The sequence below is a fragment of the Ptiloglossa arizonensis genome, chromosome 11 (genome assembly GCF_051014685.1).
Source record: "Ptiloglossa arizonensis isolate GNS036 chromosome 11, iyPtiAriz1_principal, whole genome shotgun sequence".
Classification (NCBI taxonomy): Eukaryota; Metazoa; Arthropoda; class Insecta; order Hymenoptera; family Colletidae; genus Ptiloglossa; species Ptiloglossa arizonensis.
The window spans coordinates 2,693,256-2,716,578 of record NC_135058.1 but is presented as its reverse complement, the minus strand read 5'-3'; the positions used below and the strand labels follow the sequence as shown (position 1 = coordinate 2,716,578).

General features: G+C 44.5%; 1 protein-coding gene across 1 annotated transcript in view; it reads left to right on the top strand.

The window, feature by feature from the left end:
• The window catches only part of Hwt (SH2 domain-containing adapter heavyweight), a 291,059-nt gene that overhangs the window by 203,115 nt on the left and 64,621 nt on the right, over positions 1–23,323 (top strand). The window contains exons 2-3 of the mRNA XM_076323000.1: positions 12,195–12,314; positions 21,551–21,686. Coding sequence (XP_076179115.1) covers positions 12,195–12,314; positions 21,551–21,686 — 256 coding nt within the window. The remainder of the gene's footprint in view (positions 1–12,194; positions 12,315–21,550; positions 21,687–23,323) is intronic.

Below are 23,323 nucleotides of genomic sequence, written 5' to 3'. Positions count from 1 at the left end.
TCGATCGCGAAAAAAGAAAAATCCGCCATTCTGGCGCTTTTTTTTCGCGCAATCGACGGTCACTTCGCGCATTCTGTTTCCGCGCTCGACGAACACGGCTTCCGAAAATTCATATTTGCATGCTCGTCCGGCTTTATCGTTGGAAAAAGTTAATTATTTCCCCCAGCTAGGCGTCGAGAGCAATCTCCGCGGCGGTCGTACGCATTCGTCGTACAGAATTCGTGCATTTCCTCTGAAGGGGCGTTTAAACTTTTACCTGGGGGGATGTTTCCAGAGGGGTGGACCCGGCTCGCGAGACGCTCGAGCGTTTCTCGCGTCTCGCGTCTCGCTCGAACTTTAACGACGGCTCGTTCGTAATTCGTCCACCTGGAGTTGGACGACCGATGAACTCTTCGCGACGGTTTTGACGCGCCTAGGATCACGGCCCCGAAGTTTCGAGATCTTGGAAGTCCTCGTTGGGCCACCGTTCCGTATAATTGAGCATCGTGGCGAAGGTCCTTTCGACACCGGGGGTGGTAGCGGTCCTTCGTCCCTTCGGAAACATCGAAGTTGATGGTGGTCCGGGCAGCTTTGTCGAAAGTTTCGTTCTTCGAGGGCAAAGGCGTGCGGAGTACAAGGCGAGACAAAGATGGAGCCGGACGAAGGGCGAGGACGCGAAACACGTGAAAAAGTACACGACATGTGCATTAGGAGACGAATCTTACTTGTAGACCAAAGCGGTGGGACCGGATTCCTGCCGTACGGTTTCATTGGATACCGAAATGTTCCCAGCTCTTCGAAACCGTCGCGCACCTATTCGAAACGATAATTTCGTAGCAACGTGTACCGTATTTCTAACATCGACTAGAAAATTTTACAATCGTTTCTCTACTATTTACCAGTTATTACGCACCCGGTCACTGAATTCCTCCTATCCGTCCAAAGTCTGAAACTCCGGCAAATCGATTCGATGCACGGTACGAGACAACGATGCTGTGCAAAAGATTTCTTGAAATCTCTCTTAACGTGGAAAGCAGAACCTTAACGATACGTTTCGTTTCGTCGTTTTACGGTCCAGATACACGCCCTAAAATTGAAAGAACATTGCCCCCGGACTGCGTAGCGGCCCACCGACCGAGTATATTCGTTCGAGCGGTAAAACGACGAGAAGTGGGCGCGATATTTAAGCAGAAAACCTATTTGCCAGGTGACAATGGGGCGAAATTACGGGTGATTAAACAGGAACGTAATATTCAAGAGCGTTCTTTCATCAACCGGGAGGGCAGAGGGGACTCGTTAAAGAACCTTTGTCGTGAGTTCTGGATGGCCAGACGCGGAGAAGGAGATCAGTAGCGGGGCAAGAAAGACGGCTAAGTCTGAAGATACCGGCCGATTAGAGACCGTTGCGACAACCCCTAGTCCACCTTCTTATTGCATAGACCCGTTTCCACTCGTTCTACAGAGGTCCGGGAGTCTCTTCTCTGACTTTGAGGCGAGTTTCGCTCTCTTTGAAGAGCCCTGCTCGCTCCCGCGACCCTTCGTGACCCAACGAGGGACCGGGAGACGCGACAAAAAGGCCTGTGGTCCTTCGGTGGCACATTTCTGTCCGATTGGAAGGACCAAAGGACACGGAAAGGACCGAGGGACACGCGGATTCGTTTAAACGAAGACGAAGGGAGTCCCAGACGTGTTCTCTAAATCGTGAAATCACGGAATTTCTTAGCTTTGCTCCGCTCTGCTCCGCTCCGCTTCGTTTCTTCCCGGCGTGCGTCCGATGGTATTTGCTTTGGCCGGTACTCTACCCCTGAGTCATTTTACGTCGATTAACTTGGAACTGCGTACACGCGAGTGGCTTTTGTTGACACTTTACCGGCTCGTAAATACGGAAAATTGAGAAGATCGTGGCTCGATGATCATTCGACGAAGTAAACAACGAAATATCCATTTGGATGGATCGGTATACGAAAGAAGAGACGCTCACAAAGCGAAGCAATACGGTAAAGATAAGAGTACCTTATCGTAAACTTTTACATACGGTAAGAGTACCGTGTATAAAAACAAAGTTTTAATACGTATTGAAAATTCCAATGTATAGTAATGAATCCAGGAACGACGAGTATATATAGAAAATGTAGACGTTGTAAAACATTTTACAAGGAACACAGAATACACATTGTCCGAGTTCGTTGCTTCTTTATTATTATAAAGGAATATTTTCGACGGTACAGAAAACGATACAATTTACGAGTGAAATTACAGAACATAAATAAAGACACTTCGAACAAACGAGATAAGAACAGAGAGTAAGGTAACAAAGCTAAAGGAAAACATTTAATCGTTGCGTAGATAAGAGACCGTGTGCTCAGAGTTTAGTAGAAATCAAAATACCACGATCGTTTTGGTAAAAATTGGAAATTCGTGCAATAGGATCGAGAAATGTATTTTTGCAACAAAATTTCATTCGGAGACGTGTACGATCGGAACGATCCATCGAAATTATGTATTTACAAAGAATATTTTTTTTTGCTTCTCTCGACATTGGCGAACACGAAGAAGAAAAAACGAAAAAACTATCACCGCAAACTTCAATCGCGTAGGAACGCGTACGCGCACGCCATCTTTCTTTTCCACGGAACAATCATCGTTCGCTTGTCGTCGATTCGCGATGTGCATCTTTGCGCTTCGTCGTCTCGACGATCGGATGATTTCTCAATTCATCGTACACCCTTGGAACCGTACTGATATAATTTAACGAACGAAGAAAAACGAGGATGAGAGGAAACGGAGAAGCCTCTCGGTTGAAGGACTCTTTGTAAAGGACAGAACCGATCCGAGGGACCATCGCGTACCACGTAGTTCTCGAAAACGATGTTGAATAGCTTTGGGTAAGTTCGCTCTCGTGTCCTGTGCCTTTCTTTTCGTGAAACTTTAACGCGTTTACCCTGTTACGGGCTCGAGGACGATATATCTGCCCGCGGAAGATGAAGATCCTTCGTTTCGAAGGATTCCGAATTGGGGACCTTTCACTTGTCATCGATCATGGTTAGTTAGGTGAACGGTGGTGCGTTCTCTTCGCTCTGTATTTCTTGGTTTGCCTCTGTCGGGACGCGTTAAGGAATTTTATGGAAAAGTTACGGTGTCTTGGTACTGGTAATTGGTAAAATACTGAAAGAAGAGTAAGAGTTAGGGGATTTATCTTTGGACTTTGTCGAATTCTAGAGTTCGTTCGAAGAGATTTGTAAATAGAAATTTGTAGAAGAACTCTCCGGTTCTCTTTGTATACTTGTATACCGTGATACTTGGTTTACTCGCGTGGGGATGTGTTGGAGAATTTTATGAAAAAAAATACGGTGTTTTGGTATCGGTGATTGGTCAAACGTAGCAAGAAAAGTCAAAGGAAATGGTAGGTCTAATTACGGACTTTGTCGTATTCTAGGGTTTGTTTGGGCGACTCGTTTCAAGAGATTTGTAAATAGAAATTTGTAGAAGATCTCTCGAGTTCCCTTTGATCCGTATTTCTCGATTTGTTTGCGTTTGAATGCGTTGATGAATTTTGTGGAAAAAGTGCGGGATCTTGGTACCGGTAATTGGTAAAGTACCGGATGAGAAATAAAAGCAAAATGTAGGACTATCTCTGGATTTTATTTTGTTCTTGGGTTTATTTGTTTCAAGAGATTTGTAAATAAAAGTTTTAGAAGATCTCTCGAGTTGTCTTTGATCCGTAAAATAAGAGTAGAAGATAAATTAACTTTGAAGTTTATTTTATTCTAGGGATCGGTTAAGCGATCGGTTTGAAAAAAAATGATAAACAGTGAGCTCGTGCACTCTGCGTAAGTCCTAAATGTTGGAAGATATTTAAATGCAAAAATTAGTTCGTTGAAGGTACACGATGACATTGCGTTAAGAGGTTAATCGCAGAAAAAGATCGTCGATCCGACCTTCCTTTACGGATTATCCGATAAATCTTCTTAACAGGCACGTGTAAATATTTTGAAGAATTCGCCAGTGTTTATCTTGTGGCGTTGCGGGGTAATACGACGAGAAATTTCGCAACACGTGTAATCCTTCAATTTTTCACTCCTCCAAAATTTATTCTTCTTACAGCAAAAATGATACGTGTAAATGTATCATGATACATGTACGGGAGATTTATACGACACATTCAACTTGTACGTTAAATTATTCCCATTATTACGTAGAATACGTACACGTTCTATTATTTAAATTTCTATTATCGAAAATCTTTCACTTGTATTCGTTTAATTATAGTTCGATATTTATTTCAATGTATTTGAATCAAAATCAATTATATCTGGATGTTAGCAATAATCACCCGTACAATATTATGAAATTATATTTACAAGTAGAGACTTTTTAAATTAATAGAAGTACGATTATCTAAACGGATGTAATTTTATTAGTGGATCGCGAAGGTGCAGTGTTGTTCGAAAAAAAAAAAAAATTACAGCGATCGACAGTCGTCGAAGTTGATCGCAAAAATGAGCTCGACAATGCGACAAGAACTTAAGATTCCGATCAGATTCCATTGTGTGGCGTAGTTTACGTATCTCGATTCAGATGCAAATTAGCCGGTGAGTCGCTAGATTTACAGTTTACTAACGAGCGTTTAGGGATTCCGTACAGGCATCGGCAGCAGGACCCTTAGCTATTCAAGTTGCAACCCTTCCAAGTTGGGGGTTAATCGCGTCATCGTGATCGATCTGTTTGCGTGATTCGGCATTTTCAAACTCACTTTGCTTCAAAAATGTGTTACAACGATCTATTTACCAAATTTACGTAACTTATACACGGCCAAGAAAAGCAACAGTGACGCGCCACTTTGATGGTTATTTAATTCGGAATTGGGGTTTTCGTGCGTTTAATTCCGATGTATGGTATTAATAGTGACATTGTGCGTTATTTTTCCACGAATTGGATCGAAAAGGTATAAACAACGGAATTATGCGACGCGCGAGATTTATGAAGCATTTAGCACGATGTTTTACAGCCTCTGTCTCGCGCGATATTCCACTCGGTAAATAGCTCCGAGCATTTCACGGTCTCGTTGAACACGTTCTCTGCATAGTTAGACACAGGCACGGAATCATCCATTCCACTGTTCTATCATAGTTTTACGAAACTCTCGCCACGAGCTAGTTAACCGTTTCCCGTGATTTGTGTCGGAATTGTATCAATTTTACCATTATAGTTTCGTGCGCAAACTATCTTTAATATTCGCGTAATTCTAGCTGAAATTCGTACTCGTCCGCGTCGTTGAAAGTCGTAGTAACGCTCGCGGGATTTAACATTCACATTTAACGCTAAAAGCTCGGAAGGAAAGCAGTCTCCGTTCCTACGAATTTCATTCCGAACTATTCCGCGTTAAGCTTAGAGATAAATTAATCGATAAATTCGCAACGAGTCCATTTACCCTCGCACGTTCAACGTACGTTCGTTATTTCAATTACGCACACTTTGTATCGTACGGCTCGACCGTCGCGTCGTTTATTTATAATTGAGATTTAAATATAATTTTCATAGGAGGTCGGTCCATTCGTGCGCGAGCGACATTTAAATTTCGACTGTTAGCTTTTAAACGCGCCGGTTAAAAATTTTCATCGAAAGCGGTAAAGTGTATGTTTCGCGGTAAAAGTGAATTTCCACTTGAGAATGCATCCGACGCTTGACGATCTTCGAGCCACGAATAATTTAATGCAAACTTTACCACATCGACCGTGTAACGTTCCTTCCACTTGATAATAATCGTTTCTGGTTATTATTAACCGCCTCTCTTGATTCTCCGTTACGTTCTGTTCCTCGGAATTTTCGTACCCTAATTGTTTCGCGAGGTACAGTTGGATGAAATTCGTGCACGACTATCGATAACGATATTCACCGCGATGTCACGCGGATACGGTACCAGATAAGTCACACGACGCGGGGGTGGTAAACGCGAATGACCAGTTCGAAAGTCGTAGGTAAATCGCGAGCAGGGGGCTCGGTCGTTTCCCCGGGGCAAATTTCCGATTTATTCAAGCCCGCTCCCGAATACTTGGGAGCCCATAAAGAGAATGAATGGGATTGTGGCGGTTGCAGCAATGCTTAGGGCTGCTTCAGGGGTTCATGAAATACGCGCTCGCTACCCTCTTTGGGCTTTGGTCTCTCTCTTTCTCCCTCTCTCTTTCACCGTCACCCCTCCCTGTATCTTCGGCTCTCTCCAACGCTGTCCTCTTTTTTCTTTTTATCAGTCCTGTTTCTCTCGCTGTCAATGGCGTCCTTTTTCTCGGTCGATGGTTCCTTTCGCTTCGACTTTCGGCTCCTCTCGTCGCCTATTCTCTCTGTCGCCTCGCGTTATTTCGTTCATAAACGTCGCGTCTCTTTATCCAATTGTCTCCGTCTAGCTTCCGTTCGTTTAACCACCTCCCCCCGCCCTCAATACCGCCACTAGCGGCTCCCTTCCGCCGCGAATCGAAACTCTTCTCTCTCCGCGGGGCGGCCAGCGATATTACCATGAATTTACATAGCCTCGCTCCGAACTCGGAACATATTGCGCCGCTTTGATTTATGTGAAACATTTGCTAAATATTCCCGCTTAATCTCGGCCGCGCGGAATGCCTTTCCGTAACGAGAACGCGTTCTCCTTCGACGAAATCGGACGAGGGTTCGACTGGAGAGCTCGAGGGGGATCGCGATGGCTACCCCTACCGTGAGCTTATTTTCTTTTTTTCTGTTTTACCAGTCGATGAACGGTATCGGTCCCGATGTATCGGTTCGGTAACGTTCACGGATTTTGTTCTCCGTCTTCCGCGTTTCGTAGAACGTCTGGTGAAGTAGTACTTTGCGCGCGACTTTAGTTTCGACGGTGCTAGGAAAATATTTCCGACGAGATAAGATCGAACGGTTGTCGAAGGTAACGTTGTTTCACGTTTTTACGTATTTTGTCATTTTCAGTATCGCGAATATGTAAATAACCGCTGAAATTGCGAGTGAACGTTTATACTTGGATTTTGTAACGATACAACGCGGTAACGTTGTCTCGATGTGAGTTTGGTTTCTCGTGTATTTGAAACGAAATGCTTAAAGTGTATTGTTTCCCAAGGAAAGCACGTGTTTCTTTTTTAAATAAACCTTACGGTTAAGAACGGTTGATTCTGAAAATAGAGTTAAAAATTGAACGTGTATGAAAACTTCGTTGCGTTTGTCGTTTGTAACGAAGCTACTCGAAATGAGTTCGAAACGTGTAAATTGTCCGTAAAACGTCCCGAAGAAGGAAAATCGTTAGTCGGTAGTGACAATTGGAACGTAGAATTTACTATTCGTCGTTTTGAAGAATACTTTCATCGATGCGACCGAAGCGCACGAACGTACACTTCGAACGGTGACTGCCCCCCCCCCCCTAGCGTTACTAAAACAATTAAAAAATGAGCAGGAAGTGGTGTTGAAATTATAATTGTCACAGCGAGCGCAATAATTTCCATTCTCCAGGAAGTTTCGCCGACCGCAATTTTTCTGCCGCGTTTTACGTTGCCTTTTAATAATTTCTAATGAAGGAACTCCTATTGTTTCGGGGAGAAAAGCGTCGAGTAACGCGGGCACTTCATAAATGTCGGCACTCGAGAACTCGGCCGGGCCTTCCGACCTCGCTCGGACAAGAGCTGCTGGAAAATTTATGCCGCTCCGAAGATTTATGGGAAAGCAAATCACTTTCGGAGACGACAGCGCCGCGAGAAGAATCTATTAAGCGCGGTTCAAACGTTCGAGCTACGATGATTTATCATCGGGCCGGATAAAAATCGAGATATATTCGCACGGATGATAAAAGCAAATCGCGCGAAAATACGTATTACGAAGAACGAACGCTAATCTCTCGGATAAGAATCGGGCCGACGGAAGCAAATTAAATAAAAATTACTCGAGGAGGAATTCTATTTTTCATCGGGTCTCTAGTAAAAGTAGAATTCTCGCGATACAAAGAACCGGGTTTCCTCTGTGAATGATTTCAGTCGCTTCGTTAACAATTCTATAAATAATTTCAGTTTCTTTACTGTATTCGTACGTTGTAATTACTCGATAACGTCGTCGCGCGTACGTATTCTTTAATTTTTGTCGGTCGGTACGCGAATTTCGCGAAACGTGAAATCGCAAAAGTTAAAAATCGAAGGAAAAATAAAGAAACCACCGAAGCAGCTGTCCGGGTAACGGAATACGCGCCCGAGGAGAATAAATACTTCTCGGTTGCGAATATCGCACGGACGGATGGCGAGACGTATCGTACGACAACGAGAGACTCACCCTAAGCGGCCATAATTCGAAACGGTGAAACGCTACCCTTTAGCTGCAGGGTATTTGGCGGTTTCTCCAGATTCCATTGACCGTCCCGGTACGCCGGCCGGTCGGCCTAGTTCGTATTTGGCTTCCTCCTCCTCCTCCGAGAAGTACTTCTGTTCTCTGCCGGGGGAAGGGATAAATGCTTACCCCGAAGCCGACAAAGTTTAGGAAACGCTACGCCACTTAGCGTCAGTTTCGCGATTTAAAAAGGACACGCGATACATTCGTTTCGGGCGCGGATGGACGATTCGTCGCCCTCTCGATGAAAATTCTCCCCGTTCAACGAAAAGCGACGACGATTTCGTCGCTGGTTTTTTTTTTTTTCGAGATGCGCGAGATACGTTCGTTGCGTTGCTTCGCGACGCATCTGCCGGTGAAGTTTTTAACGCGAGAACTGCAACTTGGCGCGGTTAACGTCGGTGCCTCGGTAATTGCTCCGTTTCAGTTTTACGGTACGTTTACCGTGTAATTGTTCCGGCTTCGCTCCCGTGAAAACAAACGCATTTGCATAGCGCAACCTTCTATCGCGCTATCCGGGGGAAAAAAGTTTCCGTTGAACGAACTTCGAGTACACGGACACGACGCACGCGTCTAATCGACGTTGAAACTTTAGCGTCGATGTGTTCTTTTATTATTCGCGAATGAAACCAATCGTAGGGATAAAATACGAAACTGTTAAAACTCCCCCTTACGTCGATATTTTTAACGAACTTGGTCGGCGACTCAACTCGCGCGAGAAATACTCGAATAATTTTCGCTCGTCGAATTTTCTTCCCAAAGTGTTAAAGGAACTCTTGACACAGTTTACGCAAACTGGAAGTCAACCTGGAGAGTCGACTCGCTCGAGCAACTTACCTCGAAGATTAACCGACTCTTCCGCCTTGTATTTCACGCAGCTCGGGATCTACGTTCGGTTGAAAAAATTGAACATTCGAAGACCGTGGATGTCGAAGGGACTGTTACGAGCACTTTGAGCGGTAATGTTACAATACTCGAAGCGAGTTCAATCCGAAGACGTTCGTATACGTAACGGTATATCTGAAGAGTTTGAAATCGTGATCAGGAAATTGAATCTGTAGATCCGTGAATCCAGTTCGAGTATTCGACGATGGATAAAGTACGGTCTGCGAGAGAAACGTTAAGATCCGCCCGAAGATGACTAAGAATAAGCTTCGCGAAAGAATTCAAGTAACGTTTCTACGCCAATAAAATTAGAATTGATATGGCAGTCGATTCGAGTGATTTAATTTGGAACCTTTTTAAATCGTACTAGGTACGGTTAAAAAATACCAACGATGGATCGTGAAACCCAATATATATAAAATTGGGTACCCGCTATGGTCTGTCGGTAGAAATTGAACGCTGTAAAGATAAAATCTGAATCACTGTTACAGAATTGAAACCGTAATTGGGGCCTACGTATATCGAACGGACAACCCAACTTTACGTGCCCAATTCTTTCCATGGACAAATCAAAATTTTTGTTCTCACGGATAATGAAATTTCAAAGAAACTCGAATCTCTCTTCTTTAACGTAAGTTACACATTTTGCGTTAGGTACGTAAAAAAGTTTCAGACGACGTTTAACTTGCACGAATAAAAATTCAAGAAAACGTCATCGCTTCGAAGATTCTTCGAAGTCCCGCGATAACGAAAATCTCGACAACTCGCCTACGAAAAAACAAGAAAAATGGAACAGCGCGTACACTCTGTATACGCGCAAGCACGGCGAAAGGGATCGTCACCCCGGAACGTTCGACGATCGACGGTCCAAGACGTTCCAAATCGAATCTCTGGAATCGATAATGGCGAACATCGAGTCGGATTTCTCCGCTCTTGAAATCCGTTCGTAAAATCGACGAACGAAAAGAAAACGTACACAGAGGGTGGGGTTAAGTTCGATCCGGTACCGGCTCTCGAGCAGCCCCGTACCCCTGCGCTGTGCGCGTTATTCACGACGCGGTGCTGCCAGCATCGATCATTAAGCTCCTCTCGTCTTTTCCGTTGTGCCATCTTCTCCGACCCCCATTATCCGCGATGTTGCAACGACAACGCGTGGATATCGGCTAGTCCCGGCCATTTCCGTTTTCGTTCAATCCGGCTCGGCCTTGCGCCGCGTCAAGAGAGATGGGAGGAGGGAAGGGCCACCCTCGTCACCGCGGTTCGTCTTTTTCCGTTTTGTTTCGTTTCCCACTTCACATATTCATACGGGCACTCTTTGCTTACAATAAATGCGGACCATTTGCATGTAGGGTCTCCTGCTACGGGAACAAACCCGTTCCCTGGCATTCGGCCCCTCTCTCTCTCTCTCTCTCTCTCTCGCGCGCACACACACACACTTTCTCTCTCTCCCCCTCTCTTTCTCTCTGTCTCGCTCCCGATAGGTTGGGTGGCCCGGTGTCTCCCTGGGGCGCTCGCTTCGGCCAACCCCTCCACGGCTCAACTCCAGCGCGATAAGCCGCCCCCGGGGATCCGCGATTGTCTCGATTTATATGCATGCACAGACGTAGGTGGTGGGCCGTGGTTGCTGCTCCGACTGCGGGTACACTGTCGTGCCGTGGGTCGGGTGGGTGGTAGGGAGGGATTGGTCGGAAGACAAGGGAGAGGGGAGGTTGAAGTGGATGCGACCATCGATAGATCGATTCACCGGGCAGACGGTAAATATCGCTGATGAGCCGGTCCGGTCGTCGACGATTGGGACTTAGGGCCGGGGGTTCGAGGGGTTCGGGTGCTTACCCTGCGATTTGTCGAGTGGCAGGAATCCTCGCGCTACTCAGCACCAACGTTGCCTCCGTGCAGGCTGTCGTCCCATCCCCCCACCCCGAACCACCCATACCCACCCCAAACTTTCCCCATAGCCCGAATTGCCGGTCTTTATCCAACGTTCGACCATTCTTTATGCCCCCGCGATTTTTGTTTTTACGCTCTCTCCATCGGAGATTTCGCGAGTCGAGGAGGGTACCGGGTCCGCTACCGTTACCCGGTGCCTTGGGAGGCCACGTTGTCGGGGATTAACGCGCCGGCGGGCAATTTCTTCCTTTTTCCTCGCGGGAGGGAAAATTATTGCGAACGAGCGAGGGACTTCCCGTGAGCGCGGAAACGCGCCAGAGCGATTATCCGATTTAATTCGGAAATGCTTTTTTAATGACCGTTGGACCGACGCGTTCGTTTCATCCCTCTGTAGTAATTGCGACTCGGCGCGCGCGTTCGAGACGATTGTTCGAGTAATTAATTTCGGAGTCGATCGGCCGCGGAGACTTTTCAGAAACGGGACTCCGATCGTCCATCGTCGAACGAGCGACGGTTAAGCGAATTCTCTCAAATTTTTGAGTTCCCGGGTTCGAAAAAACGAAAATCGATCGAGCGTCGTGGACGATTCATTTCGAAGACGATCGATGGAAAGAATTTCGAGAACTGTGTTCTCGATCTCGAGGGACAAAAACGACAATCGCGTGGATTTTACGTTCGTGTGTTAGAAACGAAACTTTCTCCAGCATCGAGGAGAATTAATTTCAAAGGCGATCGATGCGGAGAATTTTGAGAACGTCGATCGTAGCACGAGCAACGGTTTCGCAAATTTTGGTTTTCTACGCGATCAACGAAGGTTCTCGAGCGTCGAAAATAATCGGAGACTTTTGAGAACTGCTTTCCAGATCGTCGATCGTAGAACGAGCGACAGTTGCGTGAATTTGATGCGCGTATCGAGTACGGGAAGGGTTTTTGGAATTTCAAAAAAATTAACGACCACTGTGCCGTGTCGTTGACATTCGTTCAAAATTCGATGCTGTACCGTGTCGTTGTATTCGAACAGCGACACCGTGGCAATGAACGCGTCAGTGGAACGGAGCACGCGAATACGAACTATTCTATTGCTTCTCTGCTTGCAGGTTTCCCTGTGCGACGATTATAGTCTACCAGTGGACTTCGTGAACAAAAGACGTCCTGCGAGCGCTGGAACCGCAACTTCTACGGTGCAGTGGGCGCTGCCAAGTCCTACCGTTGAAAGCGTAAGTATCCGTTGTCTCGATTATTGTTCCACGAAGCGTAAATTATGCGAAATTCCGTTCGAGTTTCGAACGCGGACGTTGGCGAAGCGTGTTAAATATTTTTAGGTGAACCTCCAAGTCATCTCGCGGTCGTGTCTTTTTTAAAGTCGATCTTGCTTATTATTTATACTCGATGAATCGGAAGCCTCGGGAGTCGTGGCTATCGCAATCTTCGACTTCGATCCACCGAGCTATCGCATCCCATAACCTCGGGGGTTCCTATCCACAGGGTCTGTCGAACCCTGGCATCTTAGTTATTCGGTCCCATCTCGCGAATTGTAATGCGTAGGTGGTACCGGTTATTGCTTCTCGCGGTCTAGACCGGAGTCTTCCAAAGTTAGGGGAAGACCGATAAGTATTTCCAGTCTAGACAAATGTAAACGCATCGTTTTATTATCACACCCATTATCGGAGTTCAACGACCGCGGAAATCCATTTTTTTTCTTTATTCTACATATATTATACATATACCGTTTGTCTCGTTTAAAAAATTCCTCCATTTCTAAACGATACGAACCGATCGCTTAAATTCTCCCGAGTTTTCATTATCGGATTATTTACAATTCCACAATATACATAAATAATATACGATACACTATTTATTTCTTCGGACCATTTTTCCGAGTATACGATTTCATCGGAGGCTCTCTTTCGATAATTTTCGATATTCACCTGATAAAAGAACTCGAATCGATCGTAATCAACCTGTGTCTCCTCCGAGGTATTTTTCCTGGAAAAAGAAATTTTTTTTACCGAACATCTCCGCATTGAAAAACCCACCTCGCGTGTGCAACACCCCCGCGATCTTAATTCGATCGCGATTGGTAGAACCCTCGTGTTCGGCATCGTTTGCCACAGCACCGGTTCCAGGACTCGTCCTGCCTGTTAACGACAGTATTGATATTTTCTCGTGGCTGGCGCCCGAAGAATCGGCCGAAGGGAGAAACATAATTACGGTGGTGACAAAATACCCCGTGGGCATGGTGGCGTAGAGGGTGTAGGAGGGGACGCAGAAGGGGTGTAGGAGACCGTTTCGCGGAACGAGAGAGAACGACGGACGAGCAAACGGAAGGACGAAGGGTAGCGTGGCGAGCACAGCGAAACGGGGCAAACGGGGGGAGGAGGAGGGCCACCGGTGACTTCCGGCGGTGCTTATAATTGTTCCAGCACTCAGTTTCTGGTGCTCGGGATTGCCTCGGGCGCAACGCCTAAATGCTTCTGCAGTTGAAATACAGCTCACCTTGACTATGTTTCCTTGTGTCCTCGAAAGCGCGGTTGGAACGTCACACTTCGCGCTGCCGGCTCGTACGTAGCGCGGAATCTGGGTCCATTTTCTCCCCGGGAGTAATTTTTTAGTCCGCGGTAAATTAGGTCCGCTTGGCGCCGAGTGAAAATCCGAATGCGAAGAGACCGCGTCGAATGTAACAACGCGACACGGATTGCTGATCGAATTAATTACGATTTCCTTCTTATACGGACGGAGATCAAGTTTCTCGGTTTAATCGGGCCGGGATGCGGGTATCGTTGATACGAAAATTGTTTAGAACAATAGTCGAAGGGTTTAACGGAGAGTACAGCGAATACTTTTTCCTCGCGATAAATAGATACGTAAAGATTGGATCGTCTGTCCCGAACAATTCAATCTTTTTCGTCGAATTTGTTTTACCATCGATAATACGATTTCGAAGGATTTTGGTCACGATACTTGATTTTTTACACGTCTCCTTTTGTATAAGCTTTCAAGGTTGTCTTCAACTTCTTGTACAAGATCTGGATATTTTTTTTTTTACACGAAAGAAACTACTTGTTTTTGAACTTGTTACATTCTTAATATCTGTTAACCGATAGGCGGAACAATAATTATTGGTTGAAGGCAACCGTTGAAAACTTACAAGAAAAAGATACGAAAAAAGGATCTATCGCTTTGAAAATCCTTTTAAATCCGTGATAAAAAAAATGTTAATTCATCTTCCAGTCGGGAAGAAAATTGAATCGTTTGTCATGAATTTTTACATTAAAATAGGACACTTTTTGTATATTATTTGCTGCGCTAACTGTGAGCAGTAACGTTATTATCGGCAATTTTTCGTTGCACTTGGAAATACTCACCCGGTGAACTTTTACCCTCGTCGGTTAATCGCGTCTCGTTACGCGGATTAAACGATCGCGAAATGCACGCTGGAAGCAAGAAATCAAGCACGGATTCCGATAAATGGACGGACCGATTCGCTTCGGTGGACTTGGTTCGCTGAATGTTGAACGAGAAACCTCGGGGTGGAATACACCGGTTACGATTCGTCCATCGCGATCGTCGACCAATTGGCGTCCAGAGTTCGGTGTACGTGACGCGTGGACCTGGAAAAGGTTACGGTTTCGGCGGAAAGTCGTATGAAAAAAGAAAAGAAAAAAGAAAAACAGAAAAAACCGCCGACGAAGTCGGAGAAAAGAAACGCGGGCATGGAGAGGGGTGGCATAAGAGGGTGTGGGGGTGCGGGACACCTGGGAGCGTCGAACAAAAGTTTCCTTCGCCTCGTTGTCACCGTGGCAGCCCCTGACGAAAGTGCTCCTCCTCGCAACAGCGTCGCTGAAGGGGGCGAGGTAGGGCGACAAAGAGAGGAAGCGGGTACCACTTGATTCAAGAGGGTGAATCGTTATGACTCTCGCTCGTAAGCCCTACTTAATACTTTAGCGCTTTATTTTATGCGTGAGGTCGGGCACGGCTGTGGGTCGCATTTATCACTGTAACAAAGAGCCTCGCCGCGAGAAACTTCGAGCGGGTGGTGGCGCGTGCGAGGACACCTATGTATACCGTTGGAAATTCGCGGCCTGAAAGTGAAACGATGATTTATCGTTTCCTAAACAGGCGAACGCTCCAGTCGGATCATTCCCCTAAATAAGATGATAATTCGCCAACACCGTTGAAATAGAAATACGCGTCGAGACTTTGTTCGATTTATAAACAGTATCGTTCCCTAGACTGCAACGTAGACGTTCGGTTCAGTTTAGATACGATGTCTGAGTTCGATACCAATGTTTCGGATCAAAGTCGATGAGTTTCCTTGGTAGCGGAAGTATCCACAGATTTTGATATATTTAAATACACTTGTGCGTATCTCGGAAAAATTGGGCGGGAAAAGGAAAAGGGAAATTCATAAAGGTGATAATGTACATAAAATAGAAGTCACAAAGCTTTGGAAAAGATGCGATGGAATTTGAAGTGTTACAAATTTTATCGTAAAAGTAGTTGAAACCAGTCGTTTTAATTTATTGGTAAATTTAGCGTTGACATTTTGTTGTTATTATTATTATTCGCTAGATAAATATAAAAGAATTAAATACTTCTTATTGATACTTCTTTTCCCATTTTACCGTCACGTTGAATATTTTCTCTCGCGTACCCAAAGGTGTAAGGGCTTTTACTTTTATCGATTAACAGAACCGTTTTTTTTTTTTTCACGATTTGACGTAGGAAGCATCCACACCTCGTTGAAGGAAAAATGGAGGTGTGTGTAAAATTTTATCAGGAGAATGTATCGATCGATCGTGGAAATTTATTTTCTGATAGGTCACCTCTTCACCTTAAAAACTTTATTCCGGAGAATAGGTGGAACATGTCGAGAATGAGAAGCCGAAGGTGGAAAATTTTATTTCGATTCTTTTGCGATGACAAAACATTTGCAAAATAATTTATACTTCGATGTAACCCTGTTCGTTACGGTGTCGTAATGGAGAAAGTTTTTTTTTAAAGATTACGTATTCTTTTTCTTATATACGTAGCGAGAAAATAAAACAGGTCGTTGAAAATTGCGAAAAGATTCTCATAGGAGTTTCTCAGAAGCTTACGGTCATCTGTTGCTGTATACACATTTTCACAGGGCGAATCGCATAGATCTTACACGCTTCGTTGCGAACATTTCCGTTCCTCTATTTTTAAATTTCAGTAGAGACGTTGTACCTCGACGAAGTTGCCATTATCGCAGAGCTAATTTTCATATTCTCGTTTCTATGTATCCCGTTTTGAGTGTATCGAGCGTACTCGAACTTTCGAAAGTTTGCAGTCTAAACTCCCTTACCGAGGAAATTTCGTTTGTACTTAGGGGTGCGACATTATGCAAGAACACGGAACTTTCGAAGGTTGCGAACGATGCCTCATTTCTGACTCAGCACGTGAAACGTATTACGAGAACGGTCGAGGACCAGACTGCCATTTATCGATCTTGTCGATTTTGTTTGCTTACGAAAAACGGTTCGAGTTCGTTCCATTCCCTTCGTTCAACGTATTCGTACGATAATGTAACGCAAAATCATGGACGTATACTAGCGAAAGTCACGCGTGCGATAAAGTAGCGAGATTACGGGGTAGCCAATAATCGCGGTTAATTATAACGAAGCGATCGTATAAACGGATTAAAGTCCGATAAATGCGTAGGATTATTGGTAGACCGTTCGTATAGTTGTTATTGTTGGTCAATGTGAACGGAGACAGTGTCGTTTAAAATCTACCGAGGAAAGTAGATTAGCGGACGAGCATAAATTGTATCGTTCCATGCGAGACGTTTTCAACTAAAAGTTAAAAGAATCTATTAACTTTTATAAATTGCGTAACCCGTAAAATCGATTTTTCTACTTAAAGAGATAGTATTAAAGTCTGGATGACCAGTTTCCCTTGACGCATGGATATATCCCGAATTAAAGCGAGAAACGATAATTCAATACCTTGTCGCGCATTGATTTATATTCGTTCGTTTAAAATACCGATATTCATCGAACGTTCGATAGAACGATTATTCTCTCGGTAATCGAGGAAATCGTTTCTCGTTTCGTAGTTTCATTTTGCGCGAAGAAATATCGCCGTAGATACGCGTCGATTGCGCAGTTGATTATCTCATTATTGATTCCAGTCCGGCGCGAAGAAAAAAATTTGGAAAACTTGGTTCGTTCGCTTCGCTCGTTCAATTGTAATCGACCGTGATAAATAAATTAATTAGCGATTTTTGTCGGCGATTTCTGTGTTTGCCATTTGGACGTTACGTTTTGTATTTCGAGTCAGAAGTTGATCCAAAACAGGGTCGATGAATCGGGAGGTATACGTATCGGTAAAAATAGACGGAAAATGTACAGTTGGAATAGGTTCGTGAATCGATCTCGATGGAAGGAAGGTGAAATAAGGACGAGTATTTATGACAAATCAGATGTTTATTTTCGCTTTCCACAATCGACGTTCCATCCATCTTCGACTTCCGTAGACATCCGAGAACCTTGCGCGGTATCAATTTTTTGCGAATAAAGTAACACTGTTTACGTCGAAGATACATTCCGGAAACAATACGTAATTCGATCAGTCCGAAAAAATTAGGGAACTCGATGCTTTGGATCGTATTTAATCGCATTTGATCGTCTACTACGAAGACCGATCTACTCGATCAAAACTTGGATATCGTATTTCGATTTTCGTTCGTTTTTACAAAATTCTTCCTGCTCCGTGTAAAATTTTCGAAATCAAGGTTAATTTCCTATTTATCGATCGCTCGGTTCAAACACGTTCAAACACGTTCAAACACGTGTTTGTGTCTAGATCTTGGCTCCGTACGAGACCGTTCCCTCCTCTGGTACGCATCGTGACACATCGGTCAACATTGTCGGTCTTCGAGATTCATGGACGAGGAATACGGGTATGTTTGCGCTCATCTAAGTCGAATCTGTCGCGCTCCGTCATCCGATTTGCAACAGTCGATCGAGCCGCTTCCTGCAACGGCGTCCCGCTCCTTCCGCCTGAAAGTCGTCCCCGTAATTTCCGTATAAACATCCACGAATTTATCTGTTCCAACGTGGAGGTACAGGGGGTATGGGCGTGAGGCAGAAGGCAATCGCCTCCGTGTTCGAAGCAGCCCCCGGGGGCAAGACGCTCAACTTTGGCAGGAGAATTCCAATTTTGGGCTCTTTCAATTTAAGGCTACTTGTCTTCCTCGTCGTCTTCTCGTCCGTCTTGTACTTCCAGACGGAGGCCTCCGTCTGCCGTCATTTCAATCCGTCTTTCCTTTTCTTTACCTTCGAGCCAACTCCTCGATTTGCGATACAACCGCCCCTACCTTGCGCTATGGGTACGGAGGGGTTTCCGCCTCCATTGATCAGACGCCTCCTTCCAAAAAGTCGAACCTTTCGTCCTCGTCTGCTCCCCCTGTTGCGTTCGGTTTCCTCGCTCGGGCCCCGAGGCCATCGTTATTACTTTTATTATCGTTATTATCATTAATATCGAGGGTTACCGGAGTCGCGAGCGCGAATCTTCCTTGGTAAACTGCGTAGGTTCCCCTTCGATCGTTGGTCGATCGAAGCGCGCCCTGTTGTGTACGCACCTATTCGGGTTAATAAGAAGAAATATTATTATTATCATCGGTATTAAATGTCTTTGTCGTATATATCGTTTCACAGGAACAACTCGCGCAACGAAGTACTCGTTGTTTCTTAATCTAACCTCGAAGTCGGTATTGCTCGCAGTTCCTTCATTTTTGTAGTTATCTATCAAATTTGTTTTCGTGGTAAATAGTAAAACTACCGTAGCTATTCCGGAGTTCCACTGATTTTCAAGCTTGTACGATCAAAATTTGTACTATCGTTTCGTTTCGTTTCGATACATTGGAATTATATTTTTATTCATCGGTACATGATAAAAAGTGCACGGTAAAATGTACTTCCTGGAATAAATTACCATCGAATAAAATATCCTCGTCTACCGCCGCTATAAAGAATCCACTGTGAATAACCGCACGGAGAGTGTACGCGGGAATCGCACAGTAGATTAGATACGCTCGCGTCAGACACGAGCGCTAAGGAGTACCCAGTTACCGTAGCATCTGCGATGGAAAAAATTATCGACTCGTTGAACGCATCGAAAGAAGTAATTCCAAGTAAATTATCTATCGACGGTATGCATTTGTTCGATTCGATCGATACGAGAACATTGACCATCTTTTCACGAAAGACCTTACTCTGCGAATTTCATTAGTATTTCGTTAGCGTTTCAGTCTGACCACAGACGGCTCTCATTACTTGTCTGGCCATATACGGTGGTCATACCACTGGTCCAACCATAGACGGGAATCGTACTATTTTTCTGACCTTGGCGGGCACGCACTGCTCGTCTGATCATACGCGGGGTAATTCTACTTGTCTGGTCACATACGGGACAATACTACTTGTCTGTCCATGGACGGGGGTCGTACTACTTGACCTCGAGTAACGTGGTTACAACTGCGTTAAAAATCACCTCACTTTATTGCTCTTGCGCTTGTTCGAATGGGAAATGACTGCGCTATGCGACAATCCGACCAATAATTTACTAACTCTGTTTTCTATCTCTGATTCTCGCAATTTCGATACATGGAATTTGTTATGGGCAAAACTCCTCCTCGAAGGCAAACAACTGTTAGAATTCGACAACCCCCTCTTCAATTGGCGATTTCCTTACTTGTGTATTGACCACAATCTAACAGGCCATAATGGGAAGAAACGATTGAACTTTAATTTGATTATCGTTGCAATAGTCTGGGTTCGGTACGAACAAAGTGGTTGCTGTTCGAATTCTACGTTGCCAGAGTGCTCGAATAGTACGATCCATCTATGGTCAGACACGTAGTACGACCACCGTATATAGTCAGGCAAGCAGTAGGACCTCCGCATATGACCCGACAAGTGGTATTGTGTCCATCTATGATCGGATAAATGGAAATGCAAATATATAGTGAGACAATTATGGATGTGTGGTCAGACGAGTAGGCACGCGTGTGCACGATGAAACAAGTCGAAATGCGGTTGTATGGTCAGAAATTTGACCTTAAGCAAAAAGATTCGAGACAAATCGGACGATGTATCGGTCGATGTTTTTTTTTCTTTTTTCTTTCTGGAAGCGCTTTCGTCGAGTTTTAATTATCCGACTCCCGGTCGACCAGCCAACAAATAAAGCACCAAAGGCCAGGAAACGAAACGCGGTTGCTTTCTCGAAAAATAACGATCATTCAAGGGGAGTGGAGTTAAAAAATGTTTATCCTGCAGCTGTGGCCAAGGCATTACCGCAATTGGCTGCGTTCAGGGCTGGGAATTGCGTTCAACTAACGTGTCGCGTGCTTAGTCGAAGAAACTCTCGCAATAACCCTTGGTGATGGCATCCCCCGAAGGGACGAAGCTGGACGTTGTTAGACGCGCACGAGCGCCAAGCGGCCAGCTCGCTGCCAAATTAGTATTGTTACCGAGTCAATAATTTCTACCGTCCAAGCGTCTGTTGTTTGTTTTCCACTCGCACGAGTCTCATTTCCAAGTTCCTCCCATCGAATCCGCGGGTCCTTCGGTTGTTTACGAAAACATGCTTCGGGACGGAAAAATATGCTCCTGTTCCCTTGCTCCGCCTTGGTAACTCGAGAGAATTTTTTCTGGCAGCGAACAACCGGTTTCCCGACACTGACTATTTGTAATCTATTGTTTTTTTTTTTTTCAAACTCGTAAACGGTCTTGTAGCGTACGCTCCCGCCCGTAAGTCACTCGACACTTTGCAAACGTGGAATAAAAACACTCGTCGACCATTTGAATTACGAAGCATGTTTGAATTATATTGTACGTTGAGAAACTTACCAAGAAATTAGCGGACGATCTTAAATTTTATTTTTCGTTTCTCCGTGTGTCGCATAAACACTTCGACTTTAAACAGATTTATTTTGGAAATTTACCAAAGTATAGGTTTAAATACGTGTTCGTTTCGATTATACATACACGCGAATTATAAATTTCGTAGTATTTAAAACGAGGAAATATCGGTAAATTGATTTAAGTTTTCCAAGCCCGACAACTTATAATCGACAGTGTACGTCCTCGCGTCGGATGATTTTCTTTACATTGGACAAGCATTGATTTGAAAATTTGACAATCCATACCCAATCGGAAAAATGAAAATTATACTCGGCTCTGTAATTACTCATCGATGCTCCGAGTCGCGTTTAATCGCGTTCGAATGGCAGTTTTTGTTACATTTGGGCGTGTTACATTACTGTCGCGCATCTCTCTCTTTTCGTTTCGTGTTCCGTTGGCCGTTGATGTCGAGCGGAATGTTTGCAATTCGTAGTGTAAATAATACGCGATGTTCCAGAGGGCTTTTAGCCACAGAGCTTCTGGATCGTAACGGAAGGAAACAATTTCTGCTCTGTTTTCAGGCGGAAGTCGAAGTTGTGGAACAGTATAGCGACCCCAGGGATAGTAAGAACAAGGCGTACGTCGAGCCAGGAGCGGAGACGTCTCTGCCGACGATTTACAGCAAAGTAAATCGCAACTATTGCCGACCTTATACGGGTAAGTGGTGCATAACTTTCGTCGTGTAGCGTGTCACTCGCGCACGTGACACGAAAGTAGTTTATCCTCTCACAAGCGCGTAGAATTCTTCGCTGCGAACCTTGATTCTTCGAAGGTTAGAATTCCTACAATCCCGCGCGAAAATCAACGAAAACGTATCTCGAAGAATAAAGGAAAACTCGACGATGGGAAAAAAGTTTTTCTTTATCTACGAATGACGCGTATCGTTCGAGATACGATATTTTAAATACCGATTGGGGGGTCCGGGGTGAAATTAAACGGTCGCAAGGGGACGAGATAATTAAGATTCCCGATGAAGTGCAAAAACAATGTTCTCGTTGCTTTCAAAGACATTTTCCAGACACTCCAGAAGATTCGAACAATGCGTTCTCTTCAAAGTCCTTTTGCCCATCTCTGCAGCTCATAAATCTTTGTCACCTTCTCTGCTTACGGCAGTTCTCCGCCTGCAAAAATTACGTCCAATGGGAGCTCAACCCTTAATTATGCCTCCAATTAAATTCTTCCATCAGTTTTCACACAATCGCTAAATTCAATCGTAAAATATTATCCGGATAATCGTATCGGATAATAACGAGCGACGTGCGTATTCGACACGTGGGATTGCATTCGCAGGCTGAAACGTCTTTGAAAATATTACATCTTGCGTTTTTTAATAATATTTACCATCGAGCGATACCAATGTTGTAAATTTCCAACGAATGATACGAAAGAGCATCTTTATCGAGCGTCACGACTACGATTAGAAAGTTTTTGTGCGAAACTCGGGGAGTGTATGTTTCCAAAAAATTATATAATTCGCGAGCATTGGTGTTGCATTATTATATTATTTGATCGTTGGTATTAAATGTTACAATAATTTTGATCTTGGAATAATAGCTGCTTCGTGGAACGTTTAAACGAACAAACTTTTTCGAAAGCGGTTCGTGCAGCCGAATTCGTTGTTCAAAAATATAAAAATAGAAATTTTACGTTCGAAAACTCGAGTATTTCCAGATTAGAGAGTAAACTCGGTTTATTCGGAAAGTGTTCGAATTGTTCGATCCATCCGAAGCGTACAGAAGCGTACTTTACGAATCGCGAAATAAGTTAACGCGACAGAGAACTCGATGAACGCTAATAGCGGACGTAACTAAAAAAAAACTGCTCGTAACTAAAAAAGAATGTTGCATATTTCGCTGTTTCGCTCCACCACATACGTAGCATAAATTTCTGGCCACCGTGGGCGATCGTCCATTTTAAATTTGTAGCGTGGTTCTTTGCGCAAGTGGTTGCAGCATGGCGCGACGCATGGGAACGCGTTGACCCCTGATAAATCGTGATAAATTTATGCAAATCCTGGAACTCGACGAAGGGCAACGACTCGTAAATTTCTGAAATCGGAGACCTAATGAACCGCTCGGATTAAATCTATCGAGCGATCGAGGAACCGGTCACGGTATTATAATAAATATAAATGTAAACCGAGCGCCGTAAATCACAGATTTAGTCTGGCGTCTGGATGATAGCCACCGCGCAATTTCTGGCTCTGCTTATCGATTGGCCCGCGTTCCTCTCTGCTCGACTTTCCGCCGACCGACCATCGCGCTTCTTTTCCCTTCTGTTCGGAATCCTTTCTC